Genomic DNA, 27870 nt, shown 5'->3' with positions numbered 1-27870 from the left:
TAAAATGAGGACTAGAAAATAACACAAAAAACTGTTTTAAGATTAAGAGCATATTTATTGAGACACATACCATGAGAATGCTGTGCAATAAAAAGTTTATAATGAGTTATAATGAATCCCCCCTCCCCTGCACTCATATACTGGTTAAAAAATAGGCACTACAGTGTTCCCTCACTTATCACGGGGGTTAGGTTCCAGGACCACTCGCAATAAGTGCAAATCCACGAAGCAGGGGAACTATATTTATTTTAATATTTATACATTATTTTAGTAGTTATACGCTATTTTAAGTCTTTATCAACCAATCGTGTGGTGATAAATCGCCTCCTTCTCCTCCCGTTTCTGCTTAGACTCCTTTTTTCTTCCTTTGGCTTCTCCTCCCTCCCTCCCTTAGACAGTAAATTCTAATTTTTTTATTATTTATAATCGTCTTTTAGAGTTTATTGAAAAACCGCGAAACAGCGAATCCACGAAAAGTGAACCACGAAGTAGTGAGGAAACACTGTATTTCCTCTTTCCCTTGTGTAAAAAAAAAGTATAATTACAGCAAGAGAACAGAAAACTCCTTAACTATAGTTAGCTTGCATGACTAGGCAAGTTAGTGTTTGCAAACCTGACTATTTGAAACCATCAACAATTGAAAACATCTGTGAAAAGTATTCCAGGAAAAAGTATGGGCAATTCGATTCAACTCCTCCATATCTTCATATTATCTTTTAAAGGACAGCTTCATCTTCCAGTTTTAATTTCTGCACTCTCGAATCACATACTCAAGTTTGTGTTTCCCAAAGGAGTCATAGTTGTCGTAGTAAGGGAGATGTACCCACTCTGGCTGGTAAGTACTGGTGATATACACACAGCATTCCAGGATGCTGTTCACACCTGATCTCCCTTCAGGTGTACTGCTTTTGTCTTCCCATTCAATCACCTTAATTTTCGTTGAAGTACGTTGATACATATCTGGGCAACTTTCAAACTCATCCAGGAATTGCAACATCTGGTCGTCCACAGAATAGATTTCTCCCAAGACCCGATGCCCTATTCCTGGCTTGTTCAGTAAAAAAGGAACGTTATACTTTCCAGCAATCACAAGGGGGTACTTCTCCACTGTGAGTCCCCTTCCCTGGAACAAGGATGTCCCATGGGCACCGTTTATCATGTGTGGGTTGTTTGGCTGGCCTTTCTTCAGGGTGCCATAGACAAAGACACGGGCCATTCTTCCAACTGAAGGAACTAAAAGAAACAAACAGAAGCGTTATAAGTATTATTTGCATAATCATCGTTCTTTAAAAGCTGGCTCTTATAGCAGCAAAGTCTGCAAATGAAGTCAAGCTGCCTTTAACTTGCTGGTTAAAACCTACAATGAAAGGCAAATATACATAACCACACAATGGAATCTGTCAGAGTTATACTGGACAGAAGTGTTTCCAGCAGGAGAAACGAGGAGAGGAAGCAATTCCCACAAGCAATCAAACACTTAACACACTGGATAGCAGCTACTGTCCTAAGTAAAAAAAGGATGGTGTGCAATAACCACTCCATACAGTTGCCATGAATACATGGTCATCTTAATTTGAAATATGCTGTCTTAAACATGATCATAATCTCTTTAGCCACTGCATCAGTGTCCAGAAGTAGCTGAACTCTGCACACCCAACTGTGTAGTCAGATCTCATACAACCAGTTTTCCCAATTTGGTGATAATTGTGTCATTATCAAAAATTACAACAGACCTGGCTATGTACCTGGCTTTTGAATATGAATTGATCAATTTAAGATAAATCAGCCAATTTCAAATAGTTAAGCAATTGCTTCAAGTGGTAACTTGAAAGCACAACATTAGTATAAGTCCTCTGTGACAAGCTGGGACCAGAGGAGAAACCATTTATCCTTGAGCCACTACTTGGTTAGCACAAACTCTGAAAGGTATTATTTCTCCCAAAACTGAAGCTCAGGATGGCTTACAATGTAAAAGCAATCCAGCTAAAAACATTCCAAAGAAGGTGAACATTAAAATGGGACAAAACTATTGACAGCATTAAAACTATACCCACAAAGATGAAATATAATTAAAGGATAAAAGAGCAATTAAAACAACCCAGGATCTAGTGCTACTTTATTCAGGAGACCTTTTGGAAACAATGCTTTCATCGGGAATCTGATCATAGCCTTCCTTCAGCAAACTAACCCATAGCCTTCCTTCAGCAAACTAACCCAAATTTTCATCACAGGTGGTGATGAAAATTAATCTTTTTATAAGTTACAGTATACAAAAGTACATGTTCTTCAAAAACTAAAGTGGGTTTCCAGCCACTTCCAGCTTTTTTGTGTGTGGCAAGTCCAGAAATTCTTATGTCACCAAGATTCTTTACAGTAGAAATATACTACTTTCTTTGAAAGCAGAACAAATTACATACACGTACATACATCTGAAAAAGTAGACCTAGCCTACAAAAGCCTCATTCTCCCAGTAAGTCTCAAAGATGCAACAAGTTCCTTTTGCACACGAGTGATACTCGGACCTCACGCTCACACACATGCAAACACATACATACCTCAGCATGCAGCTGGTGAACTAAATGTACTGGATGGTTGTTTTAAACCACAGTTTCCTGAATCCATATTTATAAATGCTAATACCTTGAAAAACTAGAAGCATTCCAGTCCCATAGGGTGGAAATCAGCATTTGGCATTTCTGTTCCCTTGGCCAAGTCTTGTTAAGGTGGTTTCTGAGGGCCAATTTTTCCTACCACGCAACATGTTTTAGAAATTCCCTGCGGTGAAGTTTTTGTCAAACTGGTTCTTCCAAAGCAAGGTTCCAGCTGATGGCTCCGAAGCTACTGTGAGGTTCAAAGTACGGTTTTCTGCTCGGTATATGTACTTCTGTGTATCTGTATTTTTCAGAAAAGAGGGGAAACCCAAGTTCTCTGATAGTTCTAATAAATAATACAAAATGTGTCTGGTAAAATCCCCAAGGACATTACTATCCAGATCCAGACTACTCTTTCCTATTGTAACTGAACATCACACACACAGTTTATAGTTCTTAGGAAATTTCCATCCCTATTTTAAGCATAGATTGAGTTTCAGTTTTCCTGTCCATCACATCTGCTAACTTTAGCAAGACTCACACAATGGGTGCTGCTCATACCCTGTGGAAGATGGGGTCTTCATGCCTTTACGATATTTCCAAAATGTTTGATGTTCACCATCAGGATGCATCAGTTACAGATTGCGGCTCTAGCTTTTGGCACATGTATGGAAGGAATATTTTGCAGTACACCTGGGTGATTATTTTCATCTTCTGTTCTAAGAACAGTGTAGGGCAAAAGAGACTCCTATTTACTAAAGTAATGAAACAGTTCCCATGTTTTTCTTTGGCTACTGTTCAAAGCAGTCTGCCTCCCAGCTGCACCTCCCTTTGTGAAGGTTCGAACTAAAGCCCAGAACATCTGATGCTTTCCCAAATTTTGCTATCAGTCAACTGAACCGATAGGACAAACTGTCTCTGGTTTTCCCCAGCACAGCAGTTTGGTCTCTAATTGCCAGATGCAGAGCATAGTCAGAAGGTGGGCAAGACACCTGGCCCTGAATTTAGACAAGGAGCCATTAGATCATTTTAGAGGAAGAACAAAACTTGAAAACAAAGAGGAGGCACATGTATTAAAGATTTGTTTAGGATGGAGTAGTGCAGTGGTCACAATTTATCTGTCGTAGCTTTGCTCTCAGCAAATGCCAGGCTGGGACTAAGAGTGTCAAGAATGAATTACCCACTCTGTTCCTGTAGGAATCATCAGACATATCTCTTTGGTTTGGCAGTGGCAATGACTCACACAGAGAACTAACTCTGAGGGCAGTTGGGGTGCCTTTGTGCGTCAGAATAGGAATAATTAAAGAGATCCAGTCATGCCAGATTGAAAGGCAGGGCAGAGCTCGCCATTCTCAGGGCCTACTGGCCCTACAGATTTGATTTGTGTTAACTGTCCTTCTCTCTCTCTGGGAAACACTGGACCTGCTATCCACTACAGCTGATGCTGTGGCTTTCTTTTGCAGCAGGGGCTAAGTCTCACAATTCCCAATCAGCATGACCAGTATTCAGGAATGACAGAACTCATCATCAACCAAATCTGGAGACAGCGCTTTCCTCCCTCTGTTGTAAAGCATTCTCAGAACCATAGCCAACTACAATTCCCCTCATTCTTTAGGGGAGGAAATGTGTGAGACTTAAATACAAAGTTTGCAGGTCTTAGTAGGCCTCAAATAAACATCAGCAGAGTGGAGAATCATGCAAAGTGTCACAGCCAGGGGAGTACAATGGGCCACTGTATCCACTGGGACTTGGTTTTCGGTCACTGCCATCCCTGCAGATACCAAAATCCATGGATGATGATGATGATGATGATGATGATGATGATAATAATAATAATAATAATAGTAATAATTTATTTATACCCTGCCACCATCTCCCCAAGGGGACTCGGGGGGCTTACATGGGGCAAAGCCCAAACGGAAGGGGTAAGGATGTAAAAGATGTAAAAATACTCCTCTTAATGCAAAGTCAAAAGCAGGAGGCCCCTTTTCTGTGAAGAGGGTGAGTAAAAACACCACAAAAAATTGGATCTTCAAACTGCAAAAGAACTATTTATTGCGTGGCCATAGCAATGTGACAAATACATGCATACATGCAATCAAAGGATTTGTCCACATTTCCAAAATGGTTGCAAGGGTTTTATCACCTTCACAGAAATTAGCAAGAATATCCTTATTGGCTTATAAAGATCATTTATCCCATTTGTCTAATGTTGTCTACGTCACAAGCATCTTAAACATCATGCAATCCCATTGGTTTCTATGCTGTAACAACATGTAATTCTTTAGACAATGGTGCTTTCATGTTACTGACCCTGACTTGTTGCAAGTATACACTCGAAATCCTATGGGAACCGGTTCTGACTTGATGTATTGTTATTATTTGAAAGTAACTTCTTTTCTCTGGAACAACTCTTTTCCCAAACATCAGCATTTTCTCTCAAGCGCAGGCCTTTTCTCAAACACAGGCCTTTTGCAACTTAGGTCAATCAAAACATATGGGACTTATAGTCATTACAAGTATCTTTGAAAATTCTTTTTAAACCCACGTCTCTCTCAGAACTACATGATCAGGTAAAAACAACATACATACAACTTACAATATAACAAAATAAAAACAAAAAAATACATAAAACAGAGGTATTATAATAATTAATAATATCAATCAACCATCAATACAATTTTCTAAAATATCTATGCAAGAGTACAATGATGAGATAAAATGCATAGATAATCAAATACAGACCTGGATGCTCAAGTCCCATTATATACAGTGACATAATAAAGTGGTGTCCCTGTAAAAAATGACAAATAACTCAAATGAGCGCTGGAGAGAGCCTGAGGATCTATGAAATGGCAGGAGGCTACAGCAGGGTATGATTACATATAAGTATAGTACTTGGCATATCAGAAAATCAGGGTTTCCTTTTTGGGTTTTTTAAAAATGGTTGAATCCATGGATGCAGAACCTATGGAAATAGAGGACCGCCTGTAGTTATGTAGTTTTCTCCCTCCAAAAACAACAACAACCACTGAATTATTACCTGCCTTTCCCTGGGGCTCGAGGCAGGATACAACATTATTAAAACAAGAGATAAAACACTATTAAAAGACATACAATAAGACAGACATAGTTAAAATTTTGTCTTGGTCTAGTTTTTACGGCATTGAATGTTTGCCACTATTTGTTGTTAACCGTCTCCTCAGGGAGATAGGACAGGATATAAAGTTTATTATTATTATTATTATTATTATTATTATTATTATTATTATTATTTAATACAAGTTAAATTCCACCGATGAAAGGAAGATTACAATTCACCGGGGAGAATTCTGTCCCAAGTAAATACTCCTTCAGTCCCTGTTCTGCCTCCATGCTTAACTAAAAGAAGGCACCATAGCAAGAAGGACAGATTGGAGACTGTATTTGGTAAATCAAAATATTTTATTAATAGACAAAACTGATCTCTTTTCCTCTTGTTGCCACTATAAAGTCTCTTAGGAGGAAAGAAATCTTTACGTCTATGCAGTTCTGGATAGATATTGCCACACAGTATAAAGTCTTGTCATGACTGGATTCTTTGTAGCTTTGAGGTGACTTTAATACAATGTTGTCGTGACTTTCTCTATTGCTGTATTCTATGGCCTTTTAATCTAATCTGAATACAGTTCCGACATGACGTGAATTTCTGTGCTCCTTTTAACTTCCACGCTTCCTTCCAGTGCTTCACCAACTGACAAAATCTAACTGACAAAAAATAACTGCCATTTCCAGGTTGGCAGGAGCCATGGCTAAGCTCTGCCCCTTTAGAATCTTAAAGGAACAGGGCAGCAGATGATGTTTGCCTCCTTGTGGCATGACAGTCCCCAAAATTTCTAGCTTTGCGGTCACTTTCAACTCCATTGAGCATTTAGAAAAGGGGCAGGCAAGTATATGAATTAAGACGTGAACAATTTTCAGTGTCTTATCAAGCCCATAGCCAAGGGGGGTGGTTTAGGGGTTCAAACAACCCCTGGAATTTTTCAAGTCAAAAGAAATCCTGGTTTACACATGAATTTTAACTGGTTAACCAAATCCTCATGCCAAGTATATGAGAAGCAAAAATTAGAGTCCCTCCAGAACTGCAAGCACTATCTCAACCAAAATTTTTATTATTCACACTATCATTACCTACCTTTACACCAATTTACATTGCAATAGCAGCAATAGCTGACATGGTGGAAGAGACCAGTTGATTTATCCTCAGCCAGCAGCAAAGCTTAAGGTGTATGTGGGGGGTGGGGGTGGAATTTGACCTGAATTGCAGGTGAAAACTGATGGCCCTTTCACAAAGGCATGTAACGCAGAATATAAGGCAGAAAACCCTACAATATCTGCTTTGAACTGGATTATCTGAGTCCACACTGCCATATATTCCAGTTCAAAGCAGAAAATTTGGGATTTTATTCAGCTTTGTGGAAAGGGCCTGAAAAAACTGTAGAAACGGTGTCTCCCACCGGTTCATCTAATCCAAACCCTGTCAAAGAAGCCATGGAACAGGAGCAAAGACAAGAGCTGTCATTGTTAGACTTTGGACTCTATATGAACAAGGCTGTTTCTGATGACCAAGTGAAAGCTCATTGCCAAAATATGTATTTCCTGTGGATAAGAAGGCACATCTAAATTTTCAACCCAAATGGTTCAGCAGATTTCCCTGGCTAGCCTACTCATTTCATGTAAAAGGTGCAAACTGTAAGTACTGTGTGGTGTTTGGAGGAGAAGTTGGGGGTAAAGCTGGTCATCAGCAGCTTGGTGCATTGGTTGCTAAACCATTTGTGCAATGGAAAGATGCAATACAAGTTCAATAGATAAAACCCCCCAAAAAAACAGAATACCATCAGAACAACTTGTGCTTGACTGAAAATCTCTTGCTAATTCACAGTGGAAAACACCTTGGTTTAACCAGTCATCATGATAAAGGAAATAATAAGAAAGCAGAAGAACACAGAAAGAAACTTCTGCCAGTTGTGGAAACTATTGTCTTTTGTGGCCAACAAGAGCTGACCTAAGGAGGGAGCAATCATTCAGGGCCTATTACCCATGAAGAATCTTTGCATAATAATGCATAATGATTTCAGGACCTTGTTGAGATATCATGCCAGATCAGGAGACACTGACCTGAAAAGTCATCTTGGGGGGGAAAAGTTTCCACCCCTACTGAAGTTTTTTTCTGGCTACAGGCCTGCCTCCAATGCTAGAAATGTGGGGACTGAAAGTAAGCTTTGTGCCACCTTGATCTTCTTGGGAGAAAGGTGGGATTAAAAAGAAAGGAATAGTGGCCTCAAGAAAATGTCTAAGGCTCAGCACTTTCCATATTGTTTGCAGTTCAGAGATAATGTATTCCACAAATCTGTTTGAGAATAATTTTTACACTAAAAACACTATTCAAAATACCTAGAAACAGAGAATCTTGTCAAAAGCACTGATGTCTTTAAAAACCCCTGTCATTTTCTTCTGTCTACTGATTGAGACTTCAGTTATTTCCCACAAAGTGATGCTATTTCTTAGAGATTCACAAGATCCTGCCCTCAAAATCACATGCTCCCCCTTTTTTGGCGGTGTTTTCAAATTGCCACCCTGATTTGCCCTGTTATTTCATCCTCATTTAGCTTTGTATGTTTACTCTTCATGACATCAAATGGGTGTGAGACTATAGATTGCTTCCCGACAAAGGAGAGAACATTAATATTCAGTTGCTCTGGTTCCCTTTTGGAGGGCAAAAAAAAAAAAATCATTACCTTTCAGATTGTGTTTTGAATAACAAACACAGATCCTTCTGGAAGAAACTTGTCCCAGTGGGGATTGAGAAAGGATCAGAGTTAAGCACTGAAACATGCAATTAATTCCCATTAGGGGATTAGGGCACTCGTGTTCACTTTGAATCAGAAAAAGTGAATTGTGAATTAAATTGTTCACAACCAAGAGGTTACTTGTCAGAGTTAATAAGTTACCATACAAAAGGAAAAATGGAAATACACTTTAAAATCTCCATTGCAAGTAGAGCATCTGTCTGCAGAAGATACGCTTGATTTACATGAAGCAATTTCTCTACTGCGGATATAGAGCTACGCTGGTTTTAGAAAAGGGAAATTTTTCATGGGGGAAGAGGACTTCTCACAACTGAAATCAGATAGCACTTCCTTGCCCATTCATCTATCAAACAGAACAGAGGCTTTGCACATTTTGTTACAATTGATTCCGAGAGGCAAGAGGTCTCCAAGGTCCTGCTTAACACTTAGGAATATGGTTTCCATTATGGTTCCTAGTTGCTGACATGCTGTTTCATGGAAAGGAAAAGCTGGTGAGGAAATTGACATTTAAATCAAGGCCAGTGGTTGTGGCTGGAGCCCTTGACCCACCTGGACATAAAACACAACAAGTCAGGACTTGTAAAGCCCCTGAAAGAAGGTGACCTAACATTGCAAAAGACAGGCAAACACAGCCCTCTTTGCATCTTTATTGATAGATGTAATGGTTTTATCTACTCTAGAACTAGGGTGTGTGTGTGTATCCTTTTGTGAAATGATTCACAATTACTCTGAATCCACAATGGCATTCTGGCTGTTCTGTGGTCTGGGCCAGGCTTTAGAGGGGGACACTTTTGGCAGGGAGCCTTTTGAAGGTTAGCAGTTTTACAGCGTTCCCAAATAAGACTCAATGGCGGCTGGTAAATGCTACTTCAAAAACAGTAGAAATTGGAGGAAAAAAGATTACAGCCAAATGACAGGCATTTCCTTTTGCAGGCATTAATTCCTGCAGTTAATACATCCTATGGAATTTCAGGAGGGCAAAACAGAGCTTGAAAAAAATGCCTTGTATTATGACTCCCAGAATCCCCCAGAATGCATGACCCTGACCTGTGCTGGGGATCATGGGAGGTATTGTGCTAAGTGTTACTTTTTCAAGCTCCAGCAAATGGGGAAAGACACAGGCTGTGTCTACAGTGTAGAATTAATGCAGCCGCCATGGCTGCATTCAATGGAATCATAGGAGTTGCAGTTTGATGGGGCACAAAAACCCTTTGGTAGAGAAGGATAAAGATTTTTTTAAACTACAGTACTAGTATTGAACCATGACTGTTACAAGTGATTTCAAACTGAATTAATTCTACAGTGTAGATGTACTCTTATTAGTTTTTCTCCTTCCTAGCTCACTGGAAGCACTAGAGGCAGGAAATACCAAGCCATGGATCGCATCTCAGCACTGTCTTCACCTCCGCATCCAAGGTGATAGCCCAACTCACTGACCTCCTAAGGCTGGCTCTATCTGTTACATGTTTGTCAATCTTAACAAAGCAATTACCCTCCTGTGGCTTTAGATATTTTCTAATAGGACAGTGTGTATACCTCTGTAGGTTTTTTATGCTATGCCAAAGCATGAATGTAAAATAAAGGCAACAAAATAACCACTTCAACCTGCATTAAAAGATCATTTAGCCACCTTGTGGCAAGAATAAAGAATAGTATTTAATGTTTAGGCTTATATAATGAACCATCAAAAAATAAATACATAGTAGCTCGTAGAAGTGGAAGACTCAACGACAGAAATATGCTTTATATTGTAACCAAAGGAGGGAGAAGTCAATACTCCCAACATTTCACCAGCTTTACCTAGAAACAAATCAGCCCTTATAATATACAATATCCTCCAGGATAAAACAACCTACTGAAAAGATACTGTCATGAAATATTCATGCCCCAGCCATTAAAGTTTAATATCCTGGGAAAATGAGTGAAATCTGTATGTCATCTCTTCCAGCAATTTCTTTTAACTACAACTGACAGCCTATCCAATTGTTGGTACAGCTTATTTGCTTAGGACTACCTTACAGACTCAAGTATAAGTTGACCTCATGTACAAATCAAGGGTAAAACATAGGAGCATGTAGCAAACAAATTTTTCCCTCTTCCTTTAAAATGCATAGAGGGAAATATACTTAGGAAGAAGTAAAGAGAAGAAGGAGATCTTTTTATCTGAGTGTTTACAATGTCTACATCTATACAAATCTTATCATATCCTATCCAATTTGTCATCGATCCACTCCTTCGGGCTTCATGCAGATCTACCATTTGCCAAACTATACAATCCTGGGCTTTTCTTTTCCATTTCTGGCTGAACAGATTTTGACAACAAATACAGTTGAATAATTTTTAATTGAAACCGGACAGTGCTAACAGATGATAAGCTGCCTATGAAGGTCCTCAACACTACAGTTTTCCCAGCAACGTTATGCGCATCTGAAACATGGGCAACAACAAAGTTAGAGGGAAAACTAGTGGTGATTCAGACAGCAATGGAAAGAAGAATGTGTGGTGTGAAAATAACAGATGAAGACAGCAATAAAGAGCTACATCAAAGAACCGGGGTACGTGACGTGGTCAATGAAATCTATGAGACAAAAAGAAGATGGGCAGGGCATACAGCATGAATAAAAGACAAGTGATGGACATGTCGACTAACAAACTGGATACCAAGAGACTACAAGCAGCCCTTGGGCACACTTCATATTCGATGGGATGTTGCAGTTTTCCTCCAGCATGGACTCGTGGAGAAGTCGACCTTTTTTGGGTTGATGTTTTGTCATTTTTTGAACTTACATATTAGTGTGTACAATACATGTTAGAAGAGGAAATTTTAAAGGACAGAAATTGTTTGACCTGAGGGAGAAAAACAACTGAAATGTGATTAGAAAACCACAGTAAGGATGCCTTATCCAGACTAAAGTGTAATATTCTGCATTTGTTTCAGGCTACTAGCTATTTAATTGTTATAATTGGGTCTTCTTTTCAAATAGCTGGTCTAGTAAAGTTCTGAAAAATATGCAATGTGCTAAGCCATAACACCTTTAGCTTTAAACCACATCCCACCTCCTAAGGGAGTGCTATGAGATTTACAGAAACTACAGTGAATAATCATATAAACACTTGCTTGGACACAACTCAGCTTATTTCCAAAATAACCATATACAGTAGAGTCTCACTTATCCAAGCCTCGCTTATCCAAGCCTCTGGATAATCCAAGCCATTTTTGTAGTCAATGTTTTCAATATATGGTGATATTTTGGTGCTAAATTCATAAATACAGTAATTACTACATAGCATTACTGCGTATTGAATTACATTTTCTGCCAAATTTGTTGTACAACATGAAGTTTTGGTGCTTAATTTGTAAAATCATAACCTAATTTGATGTTTAATAGGCTTTTCCTTAATACCTCCTTATTATCCAAGATATTCGCTTATCCAAGCTTCTGCCGGCCCGTTCAGGTTGGATAAGTGAGACTCTACTGTATTTTAATACATTATTTTATACCATAAGAGTGCCAATAATAATGATAGGATATATATGTAAGCTAAAATCTTTCTTTTCAGGCAGGCTTGTAAAGAAGAATTTTTTAAAGACTGAGCCACAACGTGCTGTGTTTTATGTAGCTACCAGGTTTTTAATGTTTTTATTGGTTTTAACTATGTATTTTAGATAAGTCCTTTATTTAATTTAACTTTTTATGTTTATATGCTTTGGGTTTTAACTTACATATTGTATGATTTTTAATGTTAACTGATTTGAGTCTCCTTTGGGAGAGAAGAAGCGGGATATGAATACTACTAATAATAATATCCAGTGTTAAAATCAGCACATTAGTATCTGTTTCTCACTGACAGCCAATCATCTTTATATAGACGAAAACAAATGAGAGAACTTGGGGTCACCTATTGATGTCCCCCCAAAAAGCAGATTTTTCTCTCTTTTTATTTCAGATCATTTATTCTGACCACTGGCCATGCTGATGAAAAGATTCTGACAGTTGGGATCCAAACATGCAAAATTGTCAAGCTCCAGACTGTACACAAGCACATACACCCAAGTTTTTCTCTCATCAAATACTGTGCCACCCCAAGGGAAGGTTTTTTGTTCATGCTCCCTCCAATATGTCATTATATTTCCCTTGAACAGTGGATGCCAATGTTTACCTTATCTGGGAGGAAGTAAGTGGGACCCCATTAGTGAAGATTGAAACTTCTCCTAGAGATCAGATAACTTACTCTAGCAAGGCTGGCCTAATTCTGAATCTGTCATGGAATGAGAAGAACTTCTTTAGATTCATAGATGGATACCTCTTACATTTTGAGTTGCCCTGCTTGCAAGGGAAGATTTAAATATGTCAGGATTATATATGGTTTCGCCTAGTATCCTATAACACCATATACTACAGATCGAATATCTCTTATCCTAAATGCTTGAAGCTCTTATTTATTATTATTATTTTGGAATACTTGCATATACATATTGAGATACTTGGGAGATAGGACTCAAGTCTAAACATGAAATTTATTTGTGTTTCATGCACATTGCCTAAAGTTAATTTTATATGCAGTATTTTAATTATTTCGTACAAGAAGCAAAGTTTGTGTACTTTGAACTCTCAGAAAGCTAAAGTGTCACTATCTCAGACACCTATGAGGAGGATTTGAGAGTATTTTGAAACTCTGGAAAAAGGATACTCAATTTGTACTTTCCGAACAGAAGACTTCATGATAAATTGTTCTGATTCATAGGAGTTCGGAAAAATTTTGAGTCCTACGTGCTCTGTTGCAGTGGCTCCAGAGATGCTAGCATTGAAATGGTTTCCCACAATCCAATATAGCATTCTCTCTTCCTTCTTTTAAATACAGTAACATTCTTTTCCCTTGAGAACAAAATATCCTTGCTGTTGGCTCAGTGACCAGATATAGTTACATATTAATTCTTCAGAAGTTTTTGAAAACTGTAGGAAACAGGTGAAAAAACAAAATGCCTTGAACTTTAAACCTGAGCTCAGTCTGTTTGAATAAAGTGAGTTTTAAGGTCACTCTTCACTCAGTGCTAACTTTCAAGGAGGACCCACATGCCAGAAGAGACTCCAGGGACTGCATCCTGTTGGCTCTTTGATGCTTTCATTTTGTAATGCGCTATTTTCTTTGCAGGGCAGACAACGGGCTTCCTGCTTGGGCCGACCCCTCTCCAACCTCACCAAATACCTCTGAACCATTTATGGCAAAACACCTTTCTTACATTAGCCAGGGAGGCACCAATGGAAACCACGATCCCTTTGAAATCAAGAGGTTAAAGTCCCCTCTCAGCAGTCGCCTGCTCCGAAACTATAAAGTCCTGGTTTGTGAAAACAAACAGCATTACAACTTCTGGTATGATAACACGGAGGATACCTGTAACACTGCCTAGTATCTTACTTCACAGACTGTTTCATACTCTTCCCTCCCATTCCATCCAGCATTTGGTGGTTCATTTGCTGGGCTTTTTTTTGTTTGTTTGAAACAGGATCATTATTGACTTTGTTTGTAATATATCTTGAGGGTCAAGCAGTCCCCAAGGCAGCTAACAGTATGAAATCATTATTAAGCATCAAGATCAATAATAGCGAGATACATTAAAGCATGCTGAATGCTAGCAAACCCTGAAGACAAATCACATATCATGATTTTGCAGGCAACAATCTCAGACTTCCACAAACTAAAAGATAGTGTATAAATGGTATATCCTTCAATACCTTTATAATGTGCATCACAATGTAGGGCTATTTTGGAATAAAGGACAGAGAGGTGATTTTGAAAGTGCAGTGAAATGCACTGATTGATTCTGGATCTTTTTCACTAGCAGTTTTAAGGTTTGCGTGCAGAAACTAAGCAGCTGGACTCCTTCCCAGCTTAAAAGAAAAGGTGGATTACAAGTATGATTACATATATTTCCGAACTTCCTAACTGTGAGAGCTGTTCGGCACTGGAACTCTCTGCCCCAGAGTGTGATGGAGGCTCCTTCTTTGGAAGTTTTTAAGCAGAAGCTGGATGGCCATCTGTCGGGTGTGCTTTGAATGTGATTCTCGGCAGGGGGTTGGACTGGATGGCCCATGAGGTCTCTTCCAACTCTATGATTCTATGATTCTATACTTAAAGGCAACTCTTTTGTTATTGATCATTATGAGCAACTTGCAATGCCTGGCAGTTACTGAAATCCAGCTGCATGTGCTGCATGAAAATGTTGGATTTTATAATGCTACTAGCTGTGCCTGGCCACGCGTTGCTGTGGCGAAATCTGGTGGTATGGGAAATAAAGTATTGAGGAATTGGTGGTAGTTAAGGTCAAGGGTAAAGATTTTCCCCAGACATTAAGTCCAGTCGTGTCTGACTCTGGGGATTGGGGCTCATCTCCATTTCTAAGCCGAAGAGCCGGCGTTGTCCGTAGACTCCTCCAAGGTCATGTGGGATGACTACATGGAGCGGCGTTACCTTCCCGCCGGAGCAGTACCTATTGATGCACTCACATTTGCATGTTTTCGAACTTCTGGGTTGGCAGAAGCTGGAGCTAACAGTGGGGGCTCTCTCCGCTCCCCCAATTCAAACCTGCGGCCTTTCAGTCCAGAAGTTCAGTAGCTCAGCGCTTTAACACGCTGCGCCATCAGGGGATATTATTTCTTAAAGGCTGTGAATATACAATATTTCTGATTGGTTTTTTTTGTTTGTTGGAGGCAAGTATGAATGCTGCAATTAGGAAAAATGATTAGGATGTAATGACCTTGCAGCTTTAAAGCCTGGCTGTTTCCTCCCTGAGTGAATTTTTTGTTGGGAGGTGTTAGCTGGCCCTGATTGTTTCCTGTCTGGAATTCCCTTGTTTTCAGAGTGGTGTTGTTTGCGATATTTTATGTGCTTCTACTGTCTGTGGCCCTGAGAAAACAGAGGATTTGCCAGACTTTGAGGATGGGAATACTTTGTTGGGAGGTGTTAGCTGACCCTGATTGTTTCCTGTGTGGAATTCCCCTGTTTATTTACTGTCCTGGTTTTAGAGATTATATTGTTCTGCTTTATTCTATCCCAGTAATTATTTCATATTAAAGAAGAATCTCACTTATCCAACATTCGCTTATACAATGTTCTGGATTATCCAACGCAGTCTGCCTTTTCATAATCAATGTTTTTGTAGTCAGTGTTTTAAATTCATTGTGATATTTTAGCGGTAAATTTGTAAATACAGTACAGTAGAGTCTCACTTATCCAACATAAACGGGCCGGCAGAATGTTGGATAAGCGAATATGTTGGATAATAAGGAGGGATTACGGATAAGCCTATTAAACATCAAATTAAGTTATGATTTCACAAATTAAGGACCAAAACATCATGTTAGACAACAAATTTGGAAGAAAAAGTAGTTCAATACACAGTAATTCTATGTAGAAATTACTGGATTTATGAATTTAGCACCAAAATATCACGATATATTGAAAGCATTGACTACAAAAATGCGTTGGATAATCCAGAACGTTGGATAAGCGAGTGTTGGATAAGTGAGACTCTACTGTAAATACTACATAGCATTACTGCGCATGAAAGTACTTTTTCTGTCAAATTTGTTGTATAATATGATGTTTTGGTGCTTAATTTGTATAACGATTACCTAATTTGATGTTTAATTGGCTTTTCCTGAATCCCTTCTTATTATCCAACATATTCACTTATCCTGCCGGCCTGTTTACGTTGGATAAGTGAGACTCTACTGTATATTTCTAATCTTATATTATCTGCTCAGAACTGGATTATCTGAGGCCCCTTCTTCACAGCTGTATAAAATGCACACTGAAGTGGATTATATGGTAGTGCGGAGTCAAGATAATCCAGTGCAAAGCAGATAATATAAGATTATAAATGGGTTATATAGCTGTGTGGAAGGGCCTTGAGTCTACACTGCCATATAATCCAGTGCAAATTAGATAATCTGTGGAAGAAGACTCAGTGAGGCCTAAATCTGCCTGTCCCCTAACTGAAACCTGGCTGTCCCTTGGCTGGTTGCTAGGCAACCACGTGGGCAGAGATTAGCCCTCTAAACTGGCAGCAATTGGATAAAAAAAATTATTGCTCTCCCTCTAATTAGGGCTTTATTTTTCTTTTCTTTTTGTTGTATCAACCTTGAGGCGTGGATGATGGGTTGTGTTGTCAAATTTTGAGGTTGGGGGGCCTGTACTTTTGTTGTTTTGTGAATTGCCGTGATGCCATCACTCTTTTATATATATAGAGATGGAAGTAGCTGCTCCACCAGTTCTTGTCCACACTGATCTTGTCCTACTCGGGAAAGGAAATAATGACAACCTAGAGATTTCCATTACCAAATCCCTAAACATCAACTGTCTTGATCAATGATAGTAATACCTAAGAGGATTATTGTATTAACCTGTTTCTAAAAACCTTGGCTTATCCAGATGCTTGGACCACAATTCCCATCATTTTTACCACTGTCTGAAGCTAACTATCAAGCAATCAATCATCACATTAGGGGAAAGGTTATTAAATGATGTGTATTTCACACAGACACCTAAACTTGTAGCTATTTTCCACAGTCCAAAGGACAATGTATTGAACAGTAAAGAGAAGGAATTGTTGCCATTTAAAAACAGGACACAGAGATGTGGAATTGAATGGGTAGTCCTGCTAACTTCCCAGGGTTGTGTATATAGAGGAGAGGTGTATAGAGGGGAGGTTTTATGTAACTATTTTCCATTAGGCAGGGCAGGGCAGGAAGCTGTCATTGTGGGATACTTAAGATGGATTTAAGGGCAATGGCATTCTAGATATAGATAGAGACAAGAAAACCTCAGAGAACAGGAGCAAAAACTCCTGGTTTTTCAACCTTTTCTATGCATTTTATAGCATCACTCATAACCAGATCAAGAAGTTTAGTGTATTGAGTCTAGGTTGGCATGGAAAGAAAGATTTAGGTTGGCTACTGTCTCCAGGTTTCAATTACAATGGAATTGGTGGTTTCATATATGCAGAAGCTAGTATATGAGTGGCAAAGAATAGCGGCAAGCACATAATAGTCATAAATTTCATCCCTTACCGAATAAACATGCTTTATTGGATCATGGTGTCTGAACCAAGGAGACGTAATGCTTCAGTCACAGAGAGGTTTCATCGTATCATTCTGCTTTCAAAAAAAAAATTCCTTAGGTTTTTCTGTTTGCGATTGAGAAACAAACTTATGTGTAACTAAGTGTACCCAGTGCCAGGGGGTTACTGTTTTTCACACTCTTTCCCCCTTTTTACCTTAGCAATCTTACTTCAGAGAACTCTCTCCCATTTTCTCATCACCTTTAACCTCTGGAATTTTAGCAGCAGTGCCCTAACTCTCTCTTGTTTCCTACCTTATATTCCTACCTTACTAATAGTGCTGTCCCTGTATCTCCCAATGAATTGTGCTTTTTATTGTTTTCTGCTTCTAACAATCCCTATTTACCACCTCAGTTTGGATTTTAGATTTTCGAATAGAAAGTTGGCACTGCAAACTGGAAGACAATAAAAAAACATCTGTCACATTTTGAAGAATATGGGCCAACAAGTTATCACTGCTATAGATAGGTAGACATACTGATACTATTTTTTTAGGATTTTATACAATACCAGTCAGAAACCACAGGTTGCTATTTTCATTGCCTCCATATCTGCAATCGAAGATCAATCTGATTCCATCTAGTTATAACTTTCTATTAGTCACTGTCAGTTTTGCTTTGGCATTCTCAAAGTTATGTCATCTTTTCCATCTACTTATCTTTTATTTTCACTTATTTGCCTTGTACCATGGGATATGACATTTTTATTAATAGGATCTGTCCTGGAGAATATTTTTGCCTAAAAGGTATGATACAAATGGAGAGGAGACATGAACCTCAGTTGTCGCAATTGTCAAATGATAAAAAAATATTGTTCCAGACCGAAGTCAAATTAAACTAAAACCAAAATTCTTCCAAGGGTTGAAAAAATATAGGTGACACAGTGAGAGGTGAGATCTGCTTTTATCAGAGAATGTAATATACACTCATGTATAAGTTGACCTCATGTATAAGTCAAGGGTAGGTTTTAAGGCCAAAATCATGGAAATTGATATGGGTAAGTTGACAATCATTCCAAGATGAGGAAAACACTAGTGCCAACTTAGGGGGACAGCCATCTTTGGCCACCGGCCAATTTCCCCATCCAGGCATTCAAAAAGAGCAGAAGTGGTGCTATGATAGCGAGATTAGAGGGTTTCATGCTTCTTTTCGGCTCTCCTTTTGTTTTTGCTTTTCACCACTCTACTCAATGAAAAGGAGGGTTCCCTTTTTGATAAAGAGTTAAGATATAATACTCACACTGACCCATAGATAGATTTGGGTAGATTTTTGACAAATATTTCTAGAGTTATACATGTACAGTATAGTGTATCCAGAGCTAGAAAATATTATCCCAGTTTTTGCTGTAACATATTGCCATGGCTACCCCCTCAGAGATTTCTGTTTTTCTTTATGTGTTTGTTATTAGTGTAAACTTTGTATAACATATACCCCTATGGATTCCTGAATAAATAACCAAGCAACTAGCCATAGTGGGCAGGTCTTGAAACATGATTGCTATAAAGACCACATCTAAATATATGAGCTCATCCGAGTTTTAAGACCTCAGTTTGGATGGATTGCTCCCAGGTTACAGAATTTTTTCATGCAGAAAGTTTAGTTGATCTTCTCTCTGTTCTTTTGCTGCCAGCTGGCAAAAACTTTTTAATTTGGCTTTTGGCTCTAGTGGCAGGAGGAGCTTTTAATGGGATGTTCTGTGGATCTATCTTTTCTATAATTGTTTTAATATTTAAACATTGCATTATTGTTTCACATATTAAATTTTTGTACCAATAGCTTTTACAGCTGTACTTAGCTGTAAGCCACCTTGAGTCTTCTGCTGAGAAAATGTTTGCATACTAATGAATCTATTAATTAGAAATTAAATAAATAACAAGGAAGTTGACTAAATCACAAAAGCAGCTCTTTATCCCAGTCATCCAAAAAGGAGTCAATGTATTGGCAAGGATAGCTCAAGTTAAAGAAATGCAGCTCTTATACTTTGCCTATCCTCATTATATAAGAAATGTACTAAGCGAGAAATAAAATCCTAGCTTCTTTCACCAATTATAATACACATTGTAAAATATCAGGACAGGGTCCAGAAAATGTTCTATTAGTTCTTCCTAAGTGCATGAAGCTATTTTTGTGCAATCCCATTCATCATAGGATTCTGCTTGTTTGAAAAGTCTAACTGTGAGGCCTTTAAGGTAATATAATTTGACTTGAATATTTTAGAGATCACACCTTCATTGTTTGAGGGGGAAATTTCCATTCAAACCACTCCAGGGAACTTGGATTTCTGATCAGATACTAACATTATATTAGTGCTATAATTTCCCCACATTTTAATGCCAGTTCACAGGTTGCTTCTTAGCTGTAAAATTATACATTGGACTGCATACAATGCATTGCTCTAAAGCAGTTCCACATCTTTATGTTCAGATTGGCATTTGATAGTTGGGGGTTAACCTAGAAGAGAGCATATTTTAAGTAACAATGTTATAGTATGTACCACTTTCTACAATGAAGCCCCAGCTTGCAGATGCTGGTGCAGAGTAAGAGAGGGCTTCTGGATTCATCTACCATAGATTTTGGGATTTTGGACGCATAGTATAGAAAATATAGTATTGTTTAGATGAAAAGTCATCCCTTAATAACATTTCCACTACCCTGTTTCCCCTAAAATAAGACATCCCCAAAAAATAAGACCTAGTAGAGTTTTTGCTGAATTGCTAAATATAAGGCCTCCCCCAAAAGTAAGACCTAGCAAAGTTTGTGTTCGGAAGCATGCCCAGCGCCTGCCAAACAGAACACCATAGTATGCAGAATTGGTAAATGTACATACCAGTTGTATATGGAAATAATGGTAGTAACAAGAAATTATTGACATAAGTCAGTTTGTCTGGTTTGGTTATGTTGGTTTGTCATGACAACTACTGTACAGTATAGAATAAATGTTCATTTTTTTGTTCAACAATAAATGCGAATTCTTCTTCATGGAAAAATAAAACATCCCCTGAAAATAAGACCTAGTGCGTCTTTGGGAGTAAAAAATAATATAAGACACTGTCTTATTTTCGGGGAAACACAGTAATATGGCACTTCTTCAGGAATCTATTCATTAGGATGAAAGACATTCACTGCCAAAAGAACACACCTGTTAACATTTTGCAAGACTCTCTTCAAAAAACATTTTTGTCTAATCATTACCCAGTTATGCCCTCTGTAATAGCATGCCCATGGTAAATTTTTTGTTTGTTCTGGCATTTACTTCTCTCCCATTCCTGCCCAGGTTTCCTTCTTGTCTATGCTGTAGCAATAAGGACCAGCCATATTATTTAACGTGTTCCAACACCAACCTTTGAGCAATAGCAGTTAGATTAGTCTATATTCCTGAACTACAGTTTCATCCTCCACTTTATATTTTTCTGTTTTACATTATTAGAGACTATAATATTCTGTTAATATTCTACTAATTCCTAGTTCTTGAATAATGCCTGCCCAAGCTACAGATCTATAGTCTTACTTTCCCCCTAGAAAGTCCCTTGATAGCTGTCAGGATCAGTAAAGCCAACAATCTTGAGAAACAACCTTGTGTCCTAATGGATTGTGGTAGTACCTATGGTTTGTTACCACTGCCTCCTATTGAAAGGAACAATTACCAGTACTTCAGAAATTAGCCTTGTGCAGGCAGTGTGTGTGTTTCATTTTTAAAAAACATGTTTACGATAATTTCTTCAATAGTTGAACTTTGTACTGTAATCCAATAGCTAGTTATCTTGCAGTATTCACTTGTGTCTCCTTCTCTTTTCTATTAAGAGCAATAACGGACTGCTTGTGCTTCCTTAGAGATTACGGTTTAAGATTAATTAGGGTATGTGTTTTCTGACACTGTTAGCATCAAGGGATAGACGAAGCTATGCAAAAACGTCTAATCTCCACTCTAGCTCACCCTTTGGGGAAAATAAAGCTTACTAGAACCATTAAGTTTGAATTAGCTGGGTATAAGTATTACTCCTTGAATCAATAATGGATTTGAATCTCTGTAGCACTTCAAACCAGACCAAAGCTTACCTCTAACCATTTAAAAACTAAACATAAAGCAAGCAGTATTTACTCCTAATTTACTCAAAATGGACCAGGAAAAGCAAGATTTAACAGAACAGTCCTATGTCTACTCATAAGTAAGTCTGATGGAGTTCAATGGGGATTTGCTTTGAGGAAAAGTGGACATAGAATTCAAAACAGTATCAACCATTATTTCAGAATATTCCTTTTTAAAATTTAATTATATCCCATCTTTCTCCTGACACAGGATGCAAGGCATGAATTAAAATAAGATATGTTTGGCTAATAAATGCAGCTGATCTGGGACAGGAATGGAAGCTTTAGTCTCTAAGTATGGTGGAGAGAAGAGGATGCACAAGCTTGAGGCTCAACACCTACAAAACCTTATGCTGCAAGCTTCTTTTTCTCAGTCACTCTCAGCAATGCTACAATATCCCTTTGTATACTAGCCTGACTATGCCTTTGATATGGGTCACTTCACATAATACGATGGTTTCAGGGTTTTGTTTTGTTTTTTTGGTAAAAAAACTGCCCTAAATAAAGCATATTGCTATTGTTAAGCATATTATCTTAACAACATATTTGATGAATAACACATGATAAAGGATGTTGCCAAAAAAATAACATTCACAGCAATGGGTATGGTTATAAAATAGGTAGTCTTGCAGTTGACAAGCATAAATAAAATATTTCTTCCAAATAAGTAGTTTCCAGATGCTGAAGAAACTCTGTGAGATACAGGTGCATGTATATGTCAGCATTTCTCTATCCTAAATATATGCATTTACAGATGTATATGTATATTGGTATTCTCAGTATTACAAAAACCTCAAAAACACAAGGATCAGTGAGGGTGAAAGGGGTGATTCACAAGGCACATGTTTGCAGGCCTTCTCTTCGATTTCTTTGATCTTCCTGAGGGAATCAGCAACAGACGCATTTGGAATCAAAGCTTAGAGAATAAGCACATCTGACCCCTCTGAAATGTATAATGCAATTGTGGCCTCAGAATATCCATACCAAAATACCCAATATTATAAGTTAAGCACCTGCACAAGATATTTTACACATAATACATGCATACCTCATTGAAGAAAGCAGATGTGTTCCTTGGCATGCCTTCTAACGGAGAATGTGGTACAAGGAACAGAAATAACATGGAAAGAGAGGGGATATATTCCTACACTACAAAAGAGCTGTTCAACGTCCTTCAGTGAAGTTTGTATTCAAAACTAACAATGTGCACTTGTGAAGTGCAACAACCAGGACAAGTAAGCCTTGCGTAAATAAACAAATACATTAAAAAAAACCTTCTGGAGATTACTTGAAAACTTATTTCATAACATACTCAGCAATGATGCATTTTTTATTTCACTAATCTCCATTTTTCTTATTATTTTCCAACTGCAGGGTTCAGATTTATGTTATATATTCATGTTTTTGAGCACACTGGAGGAATGGGTGATGTGGCTACAAATTTTCACTCTCTTTTTTGCTATTCATGCATGCTAAGGGTTCTGGAGGCAGCTGCTGTTTATCCTGAATGATGTAATCAGACACACAAGGTTACAGTAGAGTTGGCTAGAGGAGAATCTTGTTCTTTTCTAGTTCAATGATTACGTTTTCTGCACTTAAGCTGCTGTTATCCAGCACCAAAATTCTGTATTTTTCTACCCTCCTTTACCATCTTCCCAATGCTGATGTTAGTAAAACAGCACACAGCTAAAAATATGATGAGGAAAGGGGAAAGTATTTGCAAAAAAAAAAGTAGCCTCTTTGTTAAAAGCTTTGTTAATCAAAGTATGCAAACCATAGAAGTATTTTTTGCTTTTATATATAGTGAGTATATGAACAGAGGTGAAATCAGGCCACATTTATATTCGGCAAGATTCAGCATAATCATTGCCAAACCGGGCTTCTTAAACTTTTCCACTTGGGATTCCTTTAGACCCAAGAATTTTTTATGTGACCCCGGGTATATAGGTATATTAAATTGGTATGAAAACCAAACATTTACTGTTAACAAATCAGAATTTGCATGGCTTGCTAAATAGGCTGATTTTCCATTATATGAAGTACAGTTGAAACATCTTCTGCAGAGTCAAGGAAGCCTATAGGCAAGCAGGTAAGGAGGCATATTTCTTTTTAATGCAGATGTGCCAAAGCCCCAGTAGATTGCGGGGGATAATGAGAATTGCAATCTAGGACACCTGGAAATTGCTGGGTTGGGGAATGATGGTCTAGACCTGGGTTTCTTAAACTTTTCAACTCACGACTGCTTTTGACCCAAGACATTTTGACATAACCCCAACTACATAGGTATACAGCTGTAAAAACTAAATATGTACTGATAACAAATCAGCATTTGCAATGCTTGCTAAACAGGCTGATTTCCCTTTTAATAAAGTACAATTGAAGCACAACAAATGTGTGTAAATGCTGAAAATAACCACTATGAACTGTTCAGAAACCATTTACTGTTGCCACATTTTTGGAACCCCAACATTAAGCTAATGGGAGTTAGTTTTGGACCCACAGTTTAAGAAGTAGTGAACAAGAGGAATGTAAGAGCCAGATGCCATAGTATTTTACTACATTTTCTTGTGATAACTTCAAACTACAGTAGAGTCTCACTTATCCAAGCCTCTGGATAATCCAAGCCATTTTTATAGTCAATGTTATCAATATATTGTGATATTTTGGTGCTAAATTCGTAAATACAGTAATTACTACATAGCATTACTGCGTATTGAACTACTTTTTCTGTCAAATTTGTTGTGTAACATGATGTTTTGGTGCTTAATTTGTAAAATCATAACCTCATTTGATGTTTAATGGGCTTTTCCTTGATCCCTCCTTATTATCCAAGATATTCGCTTATCCAAGCTTCTGCTGGGCCCGTTTTGCTTGGATAAGTGAGACTCTACTGTAAATTCAAATTCAACTCTGTTCTAATCACTTATAGTTGGCAGCAGCAAAAACCTCAGTTCCAACATAAATGGATGGATCTATCACATAGTGAAAATGTCTGCTTATTTTAACAACCTGAGCTGATCCTGAAGGGTTTATATGACAAGACTAATATTGACAGATGGAGCCAGCGATAGTGCTTTTCTTGCAAACATTCAGTCAACCACAGCTCACTCCTCTCTTGTGTTTTTCCTCCCAAAGGAGTTTTGGAAAACCATTAATTGCTGGAGAATTTTTCCCCTTCCTCCCAATTGTCAAAACCACATCTGAATACAGTGGGCCCTTAGTATCCGTTGGGAATTGGTCCTACCCCCATGGATACCAAAATCTGTGGACCTTAAGTCCCATTGTATACAATAGCATAGTAAAATGGTGTCCCTGACATGACATGTCAAAATCAAGGTCTTTTTAATTTTAAAAATGCATATTTTCAAGCCATGAATGGTGGAAGAATGAGATCCAACTATACTCCTTTCCTAAAAAAAAAAAACCTTACGAAACTCACAGGATCATCCTAAGTTGACCAGCCCTTAAAAGCACATACAAACACCATCTTGCCCTTTGGATTCTGAGATAATAGGAGGTAATTATCTCAAATCAGTATAACATTAGTTAAAGTTTCAAAAGCTAACTCTGCAACTTCCAAACCCATTGCCAAATGTCAATAATGCAGTAGCCCAGTTATCAAGAATTAATAGGCAGGCTTTTAAGGATGCGTTTTTAAGACTGTCACCCCTTCTGTTGACTCACATTAATCAGTTTGCTCAATCTTATGCATCGTGAATTCAAATTTCTTCATGGCTTCATTAATTTCACTAAAGACAGTTAAATTATCACCCCTTCTGTTGACTCACTTTTGTCTAAAAGTCAGCTGGTCAAAGCACTTTTTACCGTGTCTTTAGCATTAATCAGTTAGCTCAATCTTATGCATCGTGAATTAAAATTTCTTCATGACTTCATTAATTTCACTAAAGACAGTTAAATTAACTAAATTAACTGGGTTGTTGTAATTTTTCTGGGCTGTATGGCCATGTTCCAGAAGCATTCTCTCCTAATGTTTTGCCCACATCTATGGAAGGCATTGTCAGAGGTTGTGAGGTCTGTTGGAAACTAGGCAAGTGGGGTTTATATATCTGTGGAACGTCCAGGTTGAGAGAAAGAACTCTTGTATGTTGGAGGTAGGTATGAATGTTGCAATTGCTCACTTTGATTAGCATTTAATGGCCTTGCAGATTCAAAGCCCGGCTGTTTTTTGCCTGAGGGAATCTTTTGTTGGAAGGTGTTAGCTGGCTCTGATTCTTGTCTGGAATTCCCCTGTCTTCTGAATGTTGTTCTTTATTTACTGCCCTGATTTTAGAGTTTTTTAAATACTGGGAGCCAGATATTGTTCATTTTTATGGTTTCCTCCTTTCTGTTGAAATTGTCCACATGCTTGTGGATTTCAACGGCTTCTCTGTATAGTCTGACATGGTGGTTGCTAGAGTGGTCCAGCATTTCTGTGTTCTCCAATAATATGCTGTGTCCATGTTGGTTCATCGAATAATTTGCTAGGGCTGACTTCTCTGGTTGAATCAGTCTGCAGTACCTTTCATGTTCCTTGATTCGTGTTTGGGCAATGCTGCATTTGGTAGTCCCTATGCATGATATACGGTAGACTCCTGCAGAGGTGAAAGGATCCATCTTGTCCTTTGCTGAACTTAGCATTTGTTGGATTTTCTTAGTGGGTCTGTGGATAGTTTGTAGGTTGTGTTTCTTCATCAGCTACTCTATGCTGTCAGTGGTTTCCTTGATGTACGGTAAGAACACATTTCCTCTGGGTGGATCTTTGTCTTTAGTCTTGTGGCTTGTTCGTGGCCTTGCAGCTCTTCTGATGTCTGCGGTGGAGTATCCATTGGCTTGTACAGCCCAGTTTACGTGGTTCAGTTCACCTTGGAGGAGGTGTGGTTCGCAGATTCTTTTTGCACACTCTGCCAGGGCTTTAATTGTGCTTCTTTTTTTGACTTGGGTCAGGACAGTAAATAAAGAACACCACTCAGAAAATAGGGGAATTCCAGACATGACTCAATCAGGGCCAGCTAACACCTCCCAACAAAGGATCCCCGGGCAGTAAACAGTCAGGCCTTGAAACTGAAAGGCTATTCAATACTAATCAAGGTGATCAGTTATAGCATTCACACTTTCCTATAACAGACCAGAGTTCTTTCTCCCAACCTGGACTTTCCAGAGGGATATAAACCCAACTTTCCTAGTTTTCCAACAAACCTCACAATCTCTGAGGACGCCTGCCATAGATGCAGGCGAAACGTCAGGAGAGAATGCTTCTGGGACATGGTCATACAGCCCGGAAGACTTACAGCAACCCAGTGATTTTGGCCATGAAAGCCTTGAACAACACACTGAAAGTAAACTGATTTAACTTCCTCCCACTGAAATCTGAATGCCAGTTGGTTCAAGAGCTTACTTACTGATGTGGGGCTTTGGGGGATTTACTGTCAATGTAACAGTCATGGGTTTGATTGTTTAGCAACGCCTTTTGTATCTATATGCATATTGATGTATTGAACTAATTTAGGTTTAATGACATCTAAAACAATTTCTGTATTACTGTAAAAGTGGATACTTGTCTTTGTAGTTCCAGGGAACCCATTTTCTTTTTTGGGGCTTTGGGGGATGGCAGACTTTATTTCTTCCCGTTTGGGAGCTTATAATCCAAAGTTTGAATGTTTGTTTTTGAAGCGAGGACAAGAGCCAACAAAACACTGCTCCGTCCCCCTTCAATTGCCAAATAAACGTTAGGAAACTGAAGTATTTCATTCAGCACGTACTGAGACCCCCTCGACCAATCACAGCTTTTTCCTGGCGTCACGTGATATCTCACAGCTGGCACGAGCCGCGTCGGCGAGAAAAAACGATTGGTTCAGCGAAGGCCGGTGAAACGAGCCTCCCGACTCGGCTCCGCTCCCTGCACGTCACATGACGCTTTTGAACCAATCCTGTCCAAGGCCTAAGTGCCAGGCAGGTATCTATCATTTCCTCAAAACGTTAGCAGCGCAACTCACCCGCCAGTTTAGCAGCTGGTAGAGCCCGCGTCCTGGAACGGCGCGCGCGTTGTCAATCACTCCTGCTACGTCCGGGAGGTGCGCTGCCCTTTGGAACCAGGAAGTGGGCGAGGCCTGAGCGCCTCTAGAGGCTGCTTCACGCTTCGGGGGCGGGGCTTCCCGGCTGGTTGCCACGCCCCCATTCTTCCCTCAAAACTTAGACGCCTCCTCTTGGAAGCTAAGTAGGGTTAG

The 27870-nt window shown here is 38.7% G+C and overlaps 1 protein-coding gene across 3 annotated transcripts; it reads right to left on the bottom strand.

Moving 5' to 3' along the window:
- Window positions 1-34: 34 nt before the first annotated feature.
- On the bottom strand, window positions 35-27806 carry ggact (gamma-glutamylamine cyclotransferase). Of its 3 annotated transcripts, none has more exons than XM_008106966.3 (3): window positions 27640-27806; window positions 17512-17595; window positions 35-1233 (listed from the first exon to the last, which is right to left on the bottom strand). In XM_008106966.3, the coding sequence occupies exon 3, from the start codon at window positions 1214-1216 to the stop codon at window positions 743-745; it is 474 nt and encodes a 157-aa protein (XP_008105173.1). In that variant the 5' UTR covers window positions 1217-1233; window positions 17512-17595; window positions 27640-27806; the 3' UTR covers window positions 35-742. The 3 variants fall into 3 exon arrangements, with proteins under 3 accessions (XP_008105173.1, XP_008105172.1, XP_003218759.1); XM_008106965.3 differs by lacking the exon at window positions 17512-17595 and adding an exon at window positions 5337-5385; XM_003218711.4 differs by lacking the exon at window positions 17512-17595 and having other exon boundaries at window positions 27640-27802.
- Between the last annotated feature and the right edge of the window lie 64 nt (window positions 27807-27870).

This window comes from Anolis carolinensis, chromosome 3, assembly GCF_035594765.1.
Source record: "Anolis carolinensis isolate JA03-04 chromosome 3, rAnoCar3.1.pri, whole genome shotgun sequence".
Lineage (NCBI taxonomy): Eukaryota > Metazoa > Chordata > Lepidosauria > Squamata > Dactyloidae > Anolis > Anolis carolinensis.
The sequence above is the reverse complement of the archived record's forward strand: the minus strand, read 5'-3'. Positions and strand labels throughout refer to the sequence as shown.